Source organism: Anopheles darlingi, chromosome 3, assembly GCF_943734745.1.
Source record: "Anopheles darlingi chromosome 3, idAnoDarlMG_H_01, whole genome shotgun sequence".
NCBI lineage: Eukaryota > Metazoa > Arthropoda > Insecta > Diptera > Culicidae > Anopheles > Anopheles darlingi.
The window spans coordinates 36819606-36835853 of record NC_064875.1 but is presented as its reverse complement, the minus strand read 5'-3'; the positions used below and the strand labels follow the sequence as shown (position 1 = coordinate 36835853).

The 16248-nt window shown below is 35.6% G+C and overlaps 2 protein-coding genes across 8 annotated transcripts; one reads left to right on the top strand and one right to left on the bottom strand.

The window, feature by feature from the left end:
- Window positions 1-1265: 1265 nt before the first annotated feature.
- Window positions 1266-11987, bottom strand: LOC125955133 (cAMP-dependent protein kinase type II regulatory subunit). 4 transcript variants are annotated; one of them, XR_007469084.1, is made up of 10 exons: window positions 10737-10987; window positions 7517-7749; window positions 4771-4952; window positions 4509-4609; window positions 4340-4441; window positions 4124-4271; window positions 3975-4050; window positions 3726-3908; window positions 2712-3128; window positions 2336-2469 (listed from the first exon to the last, which is right to left on the bottom strand). XR_007469084.1 is itself a non-coding variant. In XM_049686022.1 (9 exons), exons 2-9 carry the CDS (start codon window positions 7728-7730, stop codon window positions 2339-2341), a joined length of 1137 nt encoding a protein of 378 aa, XP_049541979.1. In that variant the 5' UTR covers window positions 7731-7749; window positions 11911-11987; the 3' UTR covers window positions 1266-2338. The 4 variants fall into 4 exon arrangements, 3 of the variants coding, with proteins under 3 accessions (XP_049541979.1, XP_049541981.1, XP_049541978.1); XM_049686022.1 differs by lacking the exons at window positions 2712-3128; window positions 10737-10987 and adding an exon at window positions 11911-11987 and having other exon boundaries at window positions 1266-2469; XM_049686024.1 differs by lacking the exons at window positions 2712-3128; window positions 10737-10987 and adding an exon at window positions 11239-11256 and having other exon boundaries at window positions 1266-2469.
- On the top strand, window positions 11877-16146 carry LOC125955131 (palmitoyltransferase ZDHHC15). Of its 4 annotated transcripts, XM_049686019.1 has the most exons (7): window positions 11877-12949; window positions 13020-13141; window positions 13299-13643; window positions 13713-13836; window positions 13919-14048; window positions 14524-14703; window positions 15588-16144. In XM_049686019.1, the coding sequence occupies exons 1-7, from the start codon at window positions 12787-12789 to the stop codon at window positions 15745-15747; spliced, it is 1224 nt and encodes a 407-aa protein (XP_049541976.1). In that variant the 5' UTR covers window positions 11877-12786; the 3' UTR covers window positions 15748-16144. The 4 variants fall into 4 exon arrangements, 3 of the variants coding, with proteins under 3 accessions (XP_049541976.1, XP_049541975.1, XP_049541977.1); XR_007469083.1 differs by having other exon boundaries at window positions 13299-13836; window positions 14524-14903; window positions 15588-15712; XM_049686018.1 differs by having other exon boundaries at window positions 13299-13836; window positions 15588-16146.
- The last annotated feature ends 102 nt before the right edge of the window (window positions 16147-16248 follow it).

Sequence of the window (16248 nt, the reverse complement as noted above, 5' to 3'; positions counted from 1 at the left end):
ACATGCTTGTAACTTTTTTTTGTTAGTTTCCACTACCTGAAACCGTTCCAATGTTTTATAGTGGGAGGTATATAGGACCGAATGCACTTCATTCATCTATAGCAATTGTAAGCCACCAATTATCCGTTAAAGCTATTTAAGAAACAATAAAAACTTAACGGAATATTTAACATATAAATATGACTCAGCAGTCCTTGTTTTTTTTATGGTTTTGGATGGCGATGGTTTTTTCAATCTGAAAAATGATTTAGCAGTTAAATTATCATTAAGCGAACTAACAAACCAGCCGATGTATAAACCAAGCCAGTTTAAAATGTTTTGTTTCGGAAGACTGCCGCCCATTTGACTGAGCGTATAGTAGTGTACCAAAGACTTGATAATTGATAATTGATTAATTGCAATTGCAACTAAATGACTACTCATTGAACATAGATCTCCTCACGATAAAAAAAAACAATAAAAAACAATTCAAGATATTTTCAATTGCGCGCTTATTATACTAGATATTCAGTTGCGTTTCTCGATCGTGTGATATGTAGACGTTGTGGACGCATCTACTCAATCAAGCTAGCTCACAGCTCGAAGTCAATAAATTTTCTCACTCTGCTACAATCATAGAATAATAGTGTTCTGGAACAGAATGACAATACGTTTCTAGCGTGGCAATAACGGGCGGCAACACAATAAAACGTTTATGTTACATGCCTAAGTAATGTGCGCAGCAGATTTGTACAGTTTCCTTGCTGCTCGATCGGCCTGCAACCTTCTCAGCGGTAAACCTAGTGTCTTTAATGTCTTGAGTGACATTGTGTCACTATTCCCAATTTTCTTTTCAAGTGTCTTGTTTTGTTAGGTGTCTGATACTGTAAGACTGCTCTTAAAATTTACTAATGGTCATTACATTTCCTATATTGATTTTATGGCATTTCCCGATTTATAGCGATGCACAATGATACGTTTTGGGATATTCAATTCACATCGTGTTCACAAACGAATCAAGTTCTTTGTAATCCATGCATATTCACGTAAACTCTTTGTATTATCTCTAAAAAATATGATGCTTGGATCTAGATGTTGCTCTGTGATTTATGCCATATTCTATCCATTGTTGCCAACGTTTTACGGTATATCGTAGCAGCCTTATATATATATATATATATATATATATATATATATATATATATATATATATATATATATATATATATATATATATATATATATATATATATATATATATATATATATATATATATATATATATATATATATATATATATTTATATAGAGCGCTAGTAGAACATACCAGATTTGTTAGTATGTTTTCGCATAAAACAAAAAAGAGGCAATAAACACAATACTGGAAAAGCAATGGGAATGTCGCATACTACGGATGAACGAAGCACGCCACTGTTAATAAAATTATATTGATGTAAATTGTTCGAGCTTTAAAATAAGCTATTTCTCTAACGCCATTCTCAAAGATTATGAAGGTTTCACATACATACAGACATACATACAATTGTGATACATGCCCATGCTAAAGATGTCGATACATCCAGCGTAGTATTTATCGGAGATACTTATAAGTATGTATGTTCATGAAGTTCCATTTCATCTATATCTTTTTCGCTAGCTTATATCGCAGTCAATGGCTAGCTTGTGTTTATTCCATATTGGTTCTTTAGAAATCCCCAACTTTGCATATATTTCTCAGTTTTATATATTAGATATCTTGCCTCTGATTATGCATACGTTATCGGAAACGATTTTTTCCAGCGAATGTCAAACATTTTGATTTCAGTTAGTTGTCAAATTCATCTTCTTGGCGTATCATTCATTATTTGACCAGACCAGACGCATACAGTTACAGTGTTCAGCAGCATTCGTTCCTTAATCTATTTTGCAGGTAATGAGAATATCGATTCCTATAACAGTTTACCTGTGCGCGATTATATGACTATTTTTGTTTCATCCTTAATGAAATGCCATGCGCCATATAGCAGAACATTCAGATTCTACAACTACTTTTGCAACCATCTTATATGAAGTTAGTATTCCAAAATACCTCATCGAATTACTCTCACTAAATAATTTTTCGCAGTTTAAAAATGCAAACGACTAACTGATAATTATCGTTTTTGGTTTGTGTCATTTCCGAACAATGCATGACCTTTTACTGATAAGTCATACATAAACTCAATTGGAGAAAAACGCTTTTGAAAAAAGCGTTTCTAGATAAGTAAAGTTCTGTACAGTTATCATCGTCGCTGACTCGATCATTTAGCAAATGTCTTATAATTCAACTGTCGATTTTGCAGACTAAATATTTTCTGTTTTATCGTATGTCGCTTATGTTAGTTTTACTTCCGAAGATTTTCACTAGTTGCGTTTCGTAATCGCCAATGTTGCGCTTCATAATGTCCATGCATGGTCCGAGTAGACGTTCGAAGGCGTCCACATCTAAAACTGAAATATGGAGAAAACAAAATTGAGAGATAACGATCTAATCCGTTTAAGCAAGTTTAAATTACAATGCTACGAACAACGGCCAATGATGCGTTCAAGCATTAATATGCGCTGTAGCAGATAACCGTGCGCATGAAACACGCATGATATAAGAATTCAATTTGGATCAGTTTAGGAAGGCAATAACAAGAAGCTATCAAATATGGTATCGTCAATATATTTGAACAGTTGTATATCCTTACCTTTTGTTTGATGTATACCGTATGTTAGTGTGAATGGATTTGAAGTGGAACGGGTAATGTAATGGGTAATGATTATTCTACTTGTGTAAGAAATAAAGCGGCGAAGTTATTTCTTATAACACGGAAGAACACGATGATATTAAAACTAAATGTATCATATTACTTATATTACATTTAGCTTGCCAAATGTGTAATGTACAGAGTCTCAATCAAAATATTTCAAATTATGTTTCCAGAGCATTAAGATAATGATCTGATCAATCGTTTGATACTTAGACAATACTTTCTAGAACTTTTGACAAGCCTCACAAATCATGTTGTATACAGCTTCGTCAATGTATCTATAATGTTTCATGCTGCGCAATAAAACATCAATACAATTGCCCAATAAACGTTCATAACACTCAGTTTCGAGGACTTTACCGTTCTCATGAATGGTATAATTAATTAAATTGATAAATACAATTTTTCCGAAATGTTTCGAAATAGAAGTTTGGTTCACCATTGGCACATACGACAAGCATTGTACGTGGGAAGACAAGTAATCGTAGGAAATTGCAGGATATTTGAATAATTAATTCAGAGTTGATTTAACAGTTTAATTTTCATCAACAAGAATCACAATAGTATAAATGTTGTAAGGCGTGTAAAATGTGTGTTAAGAAAAACGATGATATTCCAGAGGATGACAGATACGCGGGTTTTGGTACATGGTAAAACCGACACATTGAATAAATAGGTTCATGCAAAAATATTAAAAGAAAAGAAAATATGATTAAATGATTTAGATAATAAGTAATAAGGTACTCCGCCACCAAAAAAGAGAAAATGACTTGTGCGATATATTATAAACGTAAATTAATAACTGTAATCTATATTGAAATTCTATCACAGCATAATACTTATTAGAATGAACTGAAATAAGTTTTTCTTGAAAGAATAAGAATATGTAGGCAGCATTGAAAGATATAGAATACAGAATGAAGTAAATTACAACGTAACTTAAAAACTTACATGCTACTTTCACATTGTCAACAGCATAGGCGGAAGCTGCTCGTGGTCTATGTGTTACTAGTGCGAGTTCTCCAAAGTATCCACCCTTTCCTAGGTTTGATATTTCTACTTCCCCAGTATCTTGCTGAATACGGATAGAAACTTTCCCATCCTCTATAAAGTACATTCCATCAGCGGCATCCCCTGTAATTGGAAAACTAGTATAAATGGAAATCACGCATTTTTTTTCGCATTATCTTTGCTACTAACCTTGTTTAATAATTCGATCGCCTTTAACATATGTTTGAGGTATCAAAGCATCGGCCAGATTCATTCTCTCATAATTCTTAACATAGATTTATAAAAAATAACGCAGAAAACTATAGGCATTATATTTAATATAAAAAGGCCATACCTACTTGCAATGTCTTAAGCATCGGAACTGAGTCGAGAAGAGCTTCATACATTTTACGTTTTCTAAATGCTGATTTTAACAGAATTCTTCGAAAAGTTTGGCGATCCATTGCCCACAATTTACCATCAGTTTCGGCTTGGATGGTGGCAGCTCTAGTTAGAGATAATCAGCAGAAGCCTATTATACTTCATTCTAGACTTGTAAGGCATGTATGTCTCACCTTGGCATGTTGTAGAGGAGAGCCAGCTCTCCAAAACTTCCTCTGTTATCGTATGTATGTATATGTTTCTGCTCCTCACCCACGTAAGCATAATAAGTTCCACTAAGTACACACATAGAAAGAGAAAAAATGTGAACATCCGTACGATTCCAAGCGGTATCATACTTACGATTCAATGACATAGAAATTGTCTCCATCATCCCCTTGTTTGATAATATAGTCTTTAGCTTGGACTATTTTCTCAAACATTGCATCAAGTACCTCGTTCATCTAAAAAAAATGTTTGATTCTATTATTTTATTTCACCTGCCTTGCATTATTACTTTTTCGACTTTCGATTATCATTATTCTTTCGACTAATAAAATTGTACTCTGAGTAGAAACTAAAAAACACTACTTTACATGTGCAAGTCAAATATTCTGATTCATACCTGTTCCTTATCCAGTGATCTGAAAAGGAGTATATTTTTCACCGAATCACACAATCGAGCCCGCTGTTCATCAGTTTTAGGAAATATGGCTCTTGCACCTTCGTCTTCGTCGTCGTTTTCTGGGTCATATGTTTCAGCAAAAACCGACTTTCTGCGCGATGCGTAACGGTTTACTAATGGTTCTGTATGAAAAAACCAACGATTACAATCAGAAAAATATGTAACTAATTCATAAATAGCGCGTGGAAAAGTTGATATTTGAAAACAGTTTTTACTTCTTCGTTATTGCTTACAATTTTTCTATCTAGTCGAAAACATGTCCCCCTGGTCTCTCGCTACTGGCCAATAATAGTTAATAATGCTTTCACATTGGTCATCCTTGGCAGCATTTAGCTGTGTCACGTGCAAAAAAGCACTTGAACAATAAACCATTCTGTAACCCCTGTTGTTCATACATCCAACACCGACAATCATCCATATAAAAGAAGCAATTCATAGGCCAACTAACTAGCTAGTTTCTTTGGTGTTTCAATGTACTTACTAAAACCGATATATATGTATATATATATATGTATATGTATTAATATATTAAACAATGCAGAGCCTAATCTATTTTACACTTTTTTAAACTGTTACTTCATCAAACACGGATTTGTAAAGATACAAAAGGAAGAAAGCAACGCAGCATGAACAATGGCAAATGTGCCCTCTGTCACAAACAGACATAGAGCGAAGCGGTTACTAATTCATGCATCATTGTCATTTTACATGGCCCTCCATTACACATTCTGAAGAAAAAGACTAAACACGGTTCTTGCATGACGCTTACTTCAAGTTTCTATAAATGTAGGCCTTAAACAGTCGACATAAGGCATTTAATAGAGAATACAAGATGTGCCCATAGATGCACACACATATATTCACGAATAACAAAACAGTGTATAATAGTAAGTATGTAAAACAACAGAATGAAATGAACAAAAAGCTCATGTATTTATTTCAAAAAGTTATAAATATTATTATGTATGTTATCAAAATTTAGATCAAAGTTGTCAAACAAAGCCGAAGGATGATGGCAGTATTTAAGTTCCATGCGAAGCAGTTTACTGACCACCAGACTAGAATTACATATGTAATAGTTATCCCAAATTCATGAATAGGTTAGACGACTGATAACAAAATAAAAAAATTATTTATCAGTTCCATAAGACCATGTAAACAAGCAAAAAGAATGTACTCGATATCTATTCTTGGTGTATGTCATACACGATGCTTTGATAACACATTTCATGTTAAACATTCGCGTTACATGTGATTGTTACCTCATTCAGTAATATGATAAATCACTAATTGCCAACAATAAAAGCAAGATTTAGAGATAAACATCCTTTTAACATAAATTTTTTTGGCAATCAATTTAAAAAAACCTTAAGGGAAATTTTATTCAGACAGATTTTTGCCAATGATCGGCATTTTGAAAAATGTTCAGTATAATCCCAGCCATTCAAAAGTGTTGATGTAGTGCAGTGTTTCAAAGTAAAATTGATTGGAAAACCCACCAAAACTGATCAGAACCCATTACAAATCACAGTTCAAATTTTTCAAAATTTTCAAATTGCCAGTTTTATTCAATTTTCAAAAAATAAATATTCCTGCTATTAAATCTTAAATAAACATAGTCCTCAGTTATAACTATATTGACACAGGACACAGGAAACAGGATAAAATTACCCATTGATATTATCGACTCTCAAAATGATACCAGTAACTACGGGTTTTCAATCCAACTCTAAAGCTGTGCCACCAACGAAACCCTAAAGTAAAGTGCCAGTGTCCTCTGTTGATTGTATTCGGTGAGATACTTCGCACGAGATATTTTTCACAAAACAATAAATTAATAACCAATATAATTTAAATGGGCTAACATCATTGTAGGAGCATGTGTAGTGCACAGACTCTTCCTCACTTCCATGAGTTAAGTGAAACGAGGCATATAATCGATAAAAAGCATCCAATGGCAGTGCAAGGTGATTATGATGGCTATTACAATGAGGCGATAGCTTTCGCCTATACCAAGATATGAGCGATGACGAACAATGACACTTGTAACGAATGCCAGCATTCTACTTTAGAAAACTAAACATGACTGGAAGCAACACTGACCATAATTTCGCTATTTTCGCATATCAATTAAAAAAACAATCGATTGTGATTTAAAACAAATGACAAATATTAGCTTTTATCCAAGTGGCGTAGCCGTATTCAAAGTTGAGTCACAGTCGAAGCCAACGATAGAGAAATCTTTTACAAAAATTAGATGTACTGTTTGTGGACGAACAAAATTTGTTACTTACACGTGTTTTATCAAATTCTTGTGCAGACATATTACAAATTCACTGACTTAAACAGTTTAATGTATTGTCTGCTGGAAACATGAACATACAGAGATCTAGCAGACCGACTTGTTAATTTGTTGCTTCTTTATGCTACCACTGAGGATAACGCAGATGTTATTGCTTCCGACTCGATTCGGATTAACAATACATAGAAAAATGCAATTTAATACAAATAAAATTGTCACGAGGGCGCTTGATAAGCTCTAACGTAGGTAGATGTTAGAAAGCAACGCCAAGTATACAAAAAAACAAAAAAAAATTAATAAGACTCTTTTCTTAACATTTAACATATGCGTATCGGATGTGTTGGATTGTTCTGCGAAGGCAAATTTAGTTTTACTACATCTTACCTTCATCATGTGACATTATACTCTCATCCGGCGAAGTTGGTTCGGCCGACGTGAGCATCGTCGATTTGCGGTCTTCTTGTAATTTGGTGAAAAAAGTCACCGCATAGTCGATAACATCGCCAGGTTGTTCCAGAAGATAAGCAATTGAAAACTCCAACAGTACATCCCTTAATCCATCGGGAACTTGAATTCGATGCTTCTGTTGATTCGACATTTTTTGTTAGGAAAAGTATCTGAAAAAATCGGACACAGAAACACAATAAGCAAAGCTATTTCCAGGTACAGCACATTAGTGTTACGCTAGTGTTATCTAAATAAAAACCATTTCTGAAAATTTCCAAACAAGTTTTCTTTATAGATTGACTTCAAAGTGGTTGAATTTTAATAAATTAATAAGTGGTTTTCTCTCTGAAAAAAATTGTAAAGTGATTACATTGTTGTAAAGTGATTAAGGAGGGGCTTTGGTTATTTCCGGTCAAAAAAGGCTTACTTTTGACGATGCATTGTGCAGAAACCATTCAACTTAATTTTTTCAAGTGAATGTCATTTTAAACTACAACTTCTCCAGAATATCTGATTCTATTTTGGGGAAGATTTATTCAAAACGATGTTCATGACATCCAAGGTAGATAGGCAAGTTCGCAAAAATGTACTTTTTGCGGTGCCCATCGTAGCCATGTGCCGGGTCATCAGAAATATACAAATGAATATTCTTTAGTTAGAATATAAGTTTATCCAGGTAGCCCTGGCCATTTTTTATAAAACTTCCCATTTTTCGATTTTTGGCAGATTTTTTAAGATGAAAATGTGCTGCTTTTTTCGATAAGAAATATTAAAAAAAAAAAAAAAGTATCAACAATTTTAATAAAAACTCGACGGGGCTACCTGGCAAATAGTGTGCAGATTATGTGTTGAAAATTTTAAATCGATGGGTCCAGTAGTTTTTATGCTACGATGGGCACCGACTTTGAAAACGTAGGTTTTGGGAAACGCGATTCAAAGTTGCGAGATGCTTTGAGCCTTGTATGAAAGGCAGATTTTCAAAATTCAATATCTTTGTCAGTTTTGCTTCGATTGATCCCAAAACTTCACACAATACTCTTGAAAGGATAAGCACTCATAAAAATTGTAAAAAGTAAATGCGAAGAATTAAAACAAAATACCGAAGCCCCCCCCCTTAATCAAAGCATATTTTTCATAGCATATTTGGTTAAAGAAAAAAGCTGTTGGGCAATGAATGGTTACTGCAATTCCAGAAATCAAATTAAATACTGAAAGAACATGATTTCGACTTTTGAACATGATTTCGACTTTTGAACATGATTCCGATTGTTTTTTTTATTTTGAATGAACATTTTTTTTCCTGAATCCTAGTATTGTGCTTTGAAGCATGATAGAATTTCTCCAATAAACATATTGTTACGCTGAAACTGTACCAAACGTGCAAGCATACAATTGGTTTGTACTGCCACTGAGTAACCTTTGCTTAATCTTACTATTCGGTGAATGGCCGAACGAATGTGGCTGTTGCATAACCCTTCTGTGATTTATCAAACTTGAAGTTAATATTTCAAAGTATGCATGTGGAACGTTTCGTCCTAGACGCGGAAAACCTTGTACCAAACGTGTTGAATGACCATAGTCACCTGACGTTCGTTTGTCACGTTTTGGATACAGTTTTCGCTCGTAGGCCATGCAATGAGCCATAGTAGCTGAGTGCCATTGCTTGAAACAGAAACGAAACAAAAAACGTTTTGGCGAATGATTATTAACTTCATGCATTTGGAGAACATCTATATTAGATGTGCATTGCCACATGTGTTGGTATAATGAAAGGCATTGTCCAAAGATGTAGACGTGATGAGACATGGAGCGATAAGATAGTCTGTAGTTAGCAGATCTTCAAGTATGCTCTTGGTACCTTGGTAGTAAAACAATTGCTCACCCGTATAAAAACATTCTCGCTTTCACTACACAGCTCAACCTTTGTGGTTTTTGATAAATACTTCCTGTTCCTTAAACTAACCTCTATCATTATGCTATCCTCTATCATTAGCTTTACGAACACGAACAAAATTACTTAATAAAAAGTACATTTTTGTTGCTTGCCTCTTTTTACAAATATATGACATTTGAATAAGTAAATAAATTAGGATAGGAGCAGAATAATATGAATGCGTTTTTAAAAGAGCATAAACTGTGTAAACCATATATCTGTGGACAAATTATAGCATACTGCTATCCACATAATAAAACTGATTTTTGTATACCTCTCGCCTTGCATCATCAATCGCATTGAACACTATTTTTAGTAGTTGCCATTGCAAGCGCAAAAGCTGCAATTCGTGACTGCAGCGACATACATCTACTTGTTGTAGTCGCCTGCATTTCGAGTCAAGTATTCACTAGCTTCTCAAGTGCAACTGAGAAACAAAATGTGATGTCATACGTTTTCTTCTTTCAGCCGACATTCTTAATGGCGCAGTGTAGAGTTTATGAATCTTTCCTGCTCTCTTTTTTATCCATTCTAAATACCAAAGATAGCGTTAGTGCACGGCAGCCTTACGGCGAAGAATATTTCATTTGGCGAACTTATGCTGCGTTTGTAGCTGAAATATTGGGGCAAGTAGTTTATTTCCGTTATGAAAATGTGGCTTCCGAACACATCAGAATTCGAACAGAACACATCGAACACATTTGTTGTACAATTGCGAAATATAGCGACCACGAGGAACGAAATATACATGAGTCCATGGTTGAGCAAAAAAGAGTACCCAGCAATGCCACGTGTCCATTGTTTGTTGAACTCGTTTTCGTGCCCCAGATAAAAGACATGTACGTAACGACAAATCATCCAGAAGAGACCGTTTTCGTTAAATTATCGCCCAAATTACCAAATACAGAATACCGAATATACTTCATTTCTTATACCAACATTGGAAAGATAAGGTAAGAAAAAAAAGGCCGAAAGATAAAGGTATAGCTGATCATTCACAGGTTGCATGAGAAAATGGGGTTCAATTTTCAACACCCCAGATTGCAAGTGTTAGTGAGATTGTGCGTATAGGTAACATTCAACAGCCTTCAGCGACCGCAAAACTTAATTAGTGCCCAGATCTAAGGCTAGATTCCGTGGGAAAGAGAAACAATTAGCTCAAACGACCATATCGCCATACATGGCCCCTTAAAATTATGTTTGAAAATAAAGATAATAACTTACTGATGTTGAATAGTTGAATGATTGAAAACTAAGTCATAGTTACGTTGGAGCTACACGGCCTTTTTTTCTCTGAACGTACAGACTCCCTTGGTCTCACAAAGTATCGATTGCGGATTGGGGATCAGTTTTAATACACATATATGTAAACGTACTTGGTGAGTAGTAACAATAGAAACTTCATAAAACCACTGTTTTTTTTCATTAGCTACCAGTTAACGACTAGTGGAGCCGGCCAACTAGCTATCTAAGCTGATTTGTTTTTCCTTCCAAATCAGTTAAAGGACCCACTCTGCTCTAAATCGCCCCTCTTGAGAAATCGATAGAGATAGAATCGGCTACGGTTTCAGACGAAGTTTGAAGCAAATGTGTTTCAGCTTCGATTTTAGGCATGCAGGACTTTAGATGGTGAAAAATGCACATACCGGAACGCAGGAACGGGCTGAGAATGCCGTTTTCTTGAACAACCTTTTTACTATCCTTCGAGCCACACACCACAACCTACCTTTGCGATATGCTTCTGCTTTTTCTCATACCCAAAATGATCAATCGCACAAAGTTTGCATGCACAGCTAGGCTTGGTCTTCGCAAGGAGTGAAGGAAGTGATTGCTTGTAAAAGGTTATAAAAAGCGAAAACCCCAGTTGGCTACGCATATCAAAACTTTAGAGAGAAAGATCGATACTACGCTAACGGGAGATGAAGTTTACGTACAAAAAAAAAAGGATTTTCGGAGAATTGCACTTTGATCACTCCTCTCGCAGCTGTTTTTCTATTTCGTTCGCCAAATTTGGCTAGCCTCACACACTGCGTTTCAGCGAAGGTTTTCTGGATTTTAAACAGAGTACGTTCAGCGAAAATCTTTCACCGACGAGAGAAAAAAAATACACACACACACACAGTCAACTATTGATTTTCTAATCTACACCTTCTTCCCGTAAAACGTTTCTAAACTTGCATCACATGAAAATCGCCACATGCAGCACATTTCATTTTTTGTCCCCAATCAATGATGCTCAGGTGAGATTCGCACCCCGTGGGATAAGCATTGAATTTTACTCTGATCAACCTCCAAGAAGTAGTGGTAATTTCTTTGTGATTCATGGGGTTGTAGTTAGGGTAATCGATTGTAGAAAATATGTTTAACAGTTGCACCTGGGTTTAACAATTGCACTCACAATTATTATAGCTGAACAGCTCTACGACGGGAACAGAAAAATAAGACAACCTTCAACAAGGTGGGCGAAAAATGGCCGTTGAAAAAGGTGGAAAAGGTGAATTTAAGGTGAATTTAAGGTGCCTTAAATAGCCAGTAACCAGTAACCAGGCCAGGATTTTGTCAAGAGAGAACGAGACTCGCACGGAAACAAATGTCAAGCAAATGAGCTACAACCCTGCGTTTGTTGTACAGTGATAATCGATAAAATATGCGCATATGCGCGCAAAAAGGAAACATAAAAAATAAAATAAAGAGAAAAAAATGGGCTGCGCGGCAGTGTAGCATTGTTTTGGCTTTGAGGTTAAGGATCCGAGTTCGCTGTAAAAAAGGGAAATTTCTAACTCTTTGAAGAATTTTCATGGATTTCGTGAATATAGTGATTAACAATAATCTAATAGAGCATTCAAGAGCTAATAGAGATTTCAAGTCCTTTGAAACATCCTCCGTCGTTCTCGTTGGAAAAATAGGCAGAAAAATGACGAACCGTGAAATCTGAAGTGAACCATCCAGAGAATGTAGAAATCAGAAAACATAATTTAACATGCTTTTCCTTTCAAGCAAAAAGAAGGGCCTTGAACAACTAAAAAGAATTCCACATCCTTTTGTAACACTACGAGACCTATCCATTTTCAAACACGAAAACTCTGATGTACACTCGATCATAGGATCGCGTTAAACGCAAAATATCTGCCTTCTAGAGTGCAATTTCACACTGTGCTCTGGGAAAGTCTAAATTGTTGCGTGTTCACGTTCACGTCGAATTGTCCAAACCTAGTTTCAAGTATTTTTAAGTGAAAAGAAATATTAAACACAGATTTGAAGAATCATCAGAAAAATGTCTGTTTTGGGTGCCAATTATGATTATCATCGAACGCTGGATGTTGAGCGCAATGATCGCTGCACTTGTTGTGTACGTACTATGAAATGGTTTCCGGTATTATTCATCGTTTCGGTGATTGGATGGTCATACTATGCGTTCGTCATACAATTGTCTTTCTGTAAGTAAAGAAAATCGCGCTGTGAGCAAATACTGAATCGCATTCTTTCCTTCCCTTACATTATTTTTAGTTACCGTAACCAGCGTGGGGCAGAGAATTCTTTTTCTTTTGTTCTATCATATCGTTTTGGTGATGTTTCTCTGGTCATACTATCAAACAGTTTTTACTGAAATTGGCCGTGTACCTGCTAGGGTGAGTATTAACTAGAATTTTGCACATTATATATAGTACAGAAAATTCCTAACCAAAGCCCATGACGCATCCTACAAGTCTTACGTTGTTTTTTTTGTTAATTAGTCACCCATCGTTCGCCTCCATAGATAAGATAAGAATCTCGTTATTTTTACAGTTTAGGGTACCTCGTGCCGACCTGGATCGTCTCATCCGGGCGACGAACGAGGAAGAGCAAAAACAGATCCTGGAAGCATTTGCCAAGGAACTTCCAGTAGTGACGCGGACATTAAATGCTTCGGTGCGTTTTTGTGAAAAATGTCGACTAATAAAACCCGACCGAGCGCACCATTGTAGTGTTTGCGGTGTATGTGTGCTCAAGCTAGACCATCACTGCCCATGGGTCAACAATTGTATAAACTTTAGCAATTACAAATATTTCATACTATTCCTGGGTTATGCTTTAATATACTGCTTGTATATCGCATTCACAACCGTTGCTTATATGGAATTGATATGGACGGTGAGTTATGCAATCTTTACACTTTTACTTGCGCTTCAATTTCAACCGCTTGTGTATATTCAATTGCAGGGAAAAATCGACGGTAGGTTTCATATACTGTTTCTGTTTTTCGTCTCAGTGATGTTCGCAATCAGTTTAGTCAGTCTCTTCGGATATCACTGCTATCTTGTTTTACTGAACAGAACTACATTAGGTACAGGTCTACACTAAATTATACTGTACGATGAATTGTTTGGCGATAATCTAACAACAAATTCATTCTTCCTATATTGTAGAATCATTTCGAACACCCATCTTTCGCTATGGAGGCCCTGACAAAAATGGTTTTAGTCTCGGCAAGATAAGTAATTTCCAAGAAGTTTTTGGCGATGATAGGCGATTGTGGTTCTTTCCCGTTTACACCAGGTCAGTATTTAACTAACAGTGTGAATAAATACCGTTGAATTGTGACTACAAATAAGTACTACTAACCACTCGTGTTTGCATGGGGAGTTCTAATTTCTATTTCCATAATACAATTCATGGTTCGTCGTGAGGCCTTTTTATGTCTTTGAAACTTATGGAACTTATGTCTTTGTAAAAAAAACCGATATGTTCAAGTATCTATTTGTCTTCTCCGTATGGCTTGTGAAATGAGATTTCAATTGACGTTCAGCTAAATTTTCTTACATCGATATCACTAATAAGTTGAACGCAAATGTAAGCCCTTGCACTAAGATATCATAACAAACTAAATCCATTGATGCTGCTTTTGCTCAAAATGCCATTTATTTTAAAACATTACTTAAAAATAGTGCTTTACATTTTTCAATTTCTCTGTATCTCTCTCTCTCTCTCTCTCTCTCTCTTTTTCTCTCTTTGAATTATTGTTTGTTTGTAGCCTCGGGGATGGAATGTTATTTCCCACTCAGTCGCACCATTTAGTGTCGCTCGCGAATGAGGCTGCTTCGCCGGTAGCGACTGTTGCCACTGGTAATCAGTCTTTTTGCAACGGAACGGTCGTAAATACCTCCGTTGCGATAGTGTCCCCGATTCCTCAAACTCAGGCTGATTTTAAAGAGTACGTGAACGGTTCAAAATCTACGGCGAGCATAGAGTCGCACGAATGAAAGGAACTGCGGATGCTGTAGTTCGTCTGTCTGTCTCTGCGAAAAGAAGCTCTTACACCAAACCAGATACATAGAGGGTTCTGTCCCAAATGATCCCCACAATCATGAGATGTCGTTTTCACATTTGTTTATTGCAGAAGAGATTGGATTTGTACGTATATAGAAATAACAGTATCTGGCATTTGATTAGCCTACAATGACATTCACAAGAGACCTTGAACCAAGAATGTGGAGTTGAATTGAAATGCATTCGCAAGATAACTGCCATTTATTTCTTTTTATTTCAGTTGATGTATTTGTTTGCAGTAATAATTTAGTCCATCCATTAGAGGCCTTCATCTCTCTTTGTTTTGTCGTAAAAGTTTGAACTAAAGCTCAATTATTTGCAACTATATTTGTGGTTTCTGCATAATACTTCTCCCTTTTCATTAATTTTTTTGCACATGACTTGGGCACAGTGCGGGGAAATCATGACTGAAATACTCGGTTTTCTGAAAAGTGTTTGTCTTGATAAAATATGTTTTAACGGTTAAACATAAAACAGCTTTTAATTTACGTCAGAAAGATTTACTACCGGTACCGGTACATAGCTCTCGCGAATCAAGCCGAAACCACATAAAAGTACAGATGATGGGGTTTACAGCACGACAGCCGCTTAGGCACTTTTACAACTAACAGTATTCTTTTGGATCGTTTTTGGTCAACACTTTGACAGTGTTCTCATCTCTATACAAATTATTCGATTGGCAATTCTTGCAGATGATTGATAAAAAATAGAAGCCATGCTTACAATATGAGAAAGTTTTACTATCCATGCCTGACAATTTCATTTCAGCATGGGAGACGGCATCGTTTATCCCATGCGATGTTATGATGAGGATTCCGAAGCACTACTTGGCGGCGAACACCATCAAACGGCAGCAGAAGCTGTTGAGCCTGGAACTCTTCGCGACTTAGAGACAGCAACATTTTTGAATGAGTATGTTAACCTATAGCAGTGTCAATCTATCTATTACAGAGAGTGGAAAAAGTACTCCATCCATCCATAAGCAAATGCTATGCTCAAACAGTTTCTTTCAGTAATGACACAAATGTGTTAAAAGAGTGAAATTCCACCTGCTGATTTTAAGTATGTGTACTTGCCATGGAAAAGTAATTTTCCAATGAGGTAATAGTTATTGTCATCGCTTGATTATTCATTTAGTTGCTTTGCTTTTAAAGACATTTTTAAAGTACAAGTTAATTCGTAAAAATCAAGTTTTGTACTTACACTAAATATCCTAATCTACGATTGTATGAAGTCACCAATCATGACTACATATAGTTTAACGTTAATAAGTTCTCTGGTAATAAAACTTGTAAACTCGGAACATTTAAACAAATGAATAAAATATGTAAAAAATGAGTCGTTTTCCCGATTGGTTTTTAGAGTTTGTTTTGTAGGACTGAAAGAAATCGTTATAAATATCGGGTAAAACGGCACTCTTCCCTAGGTT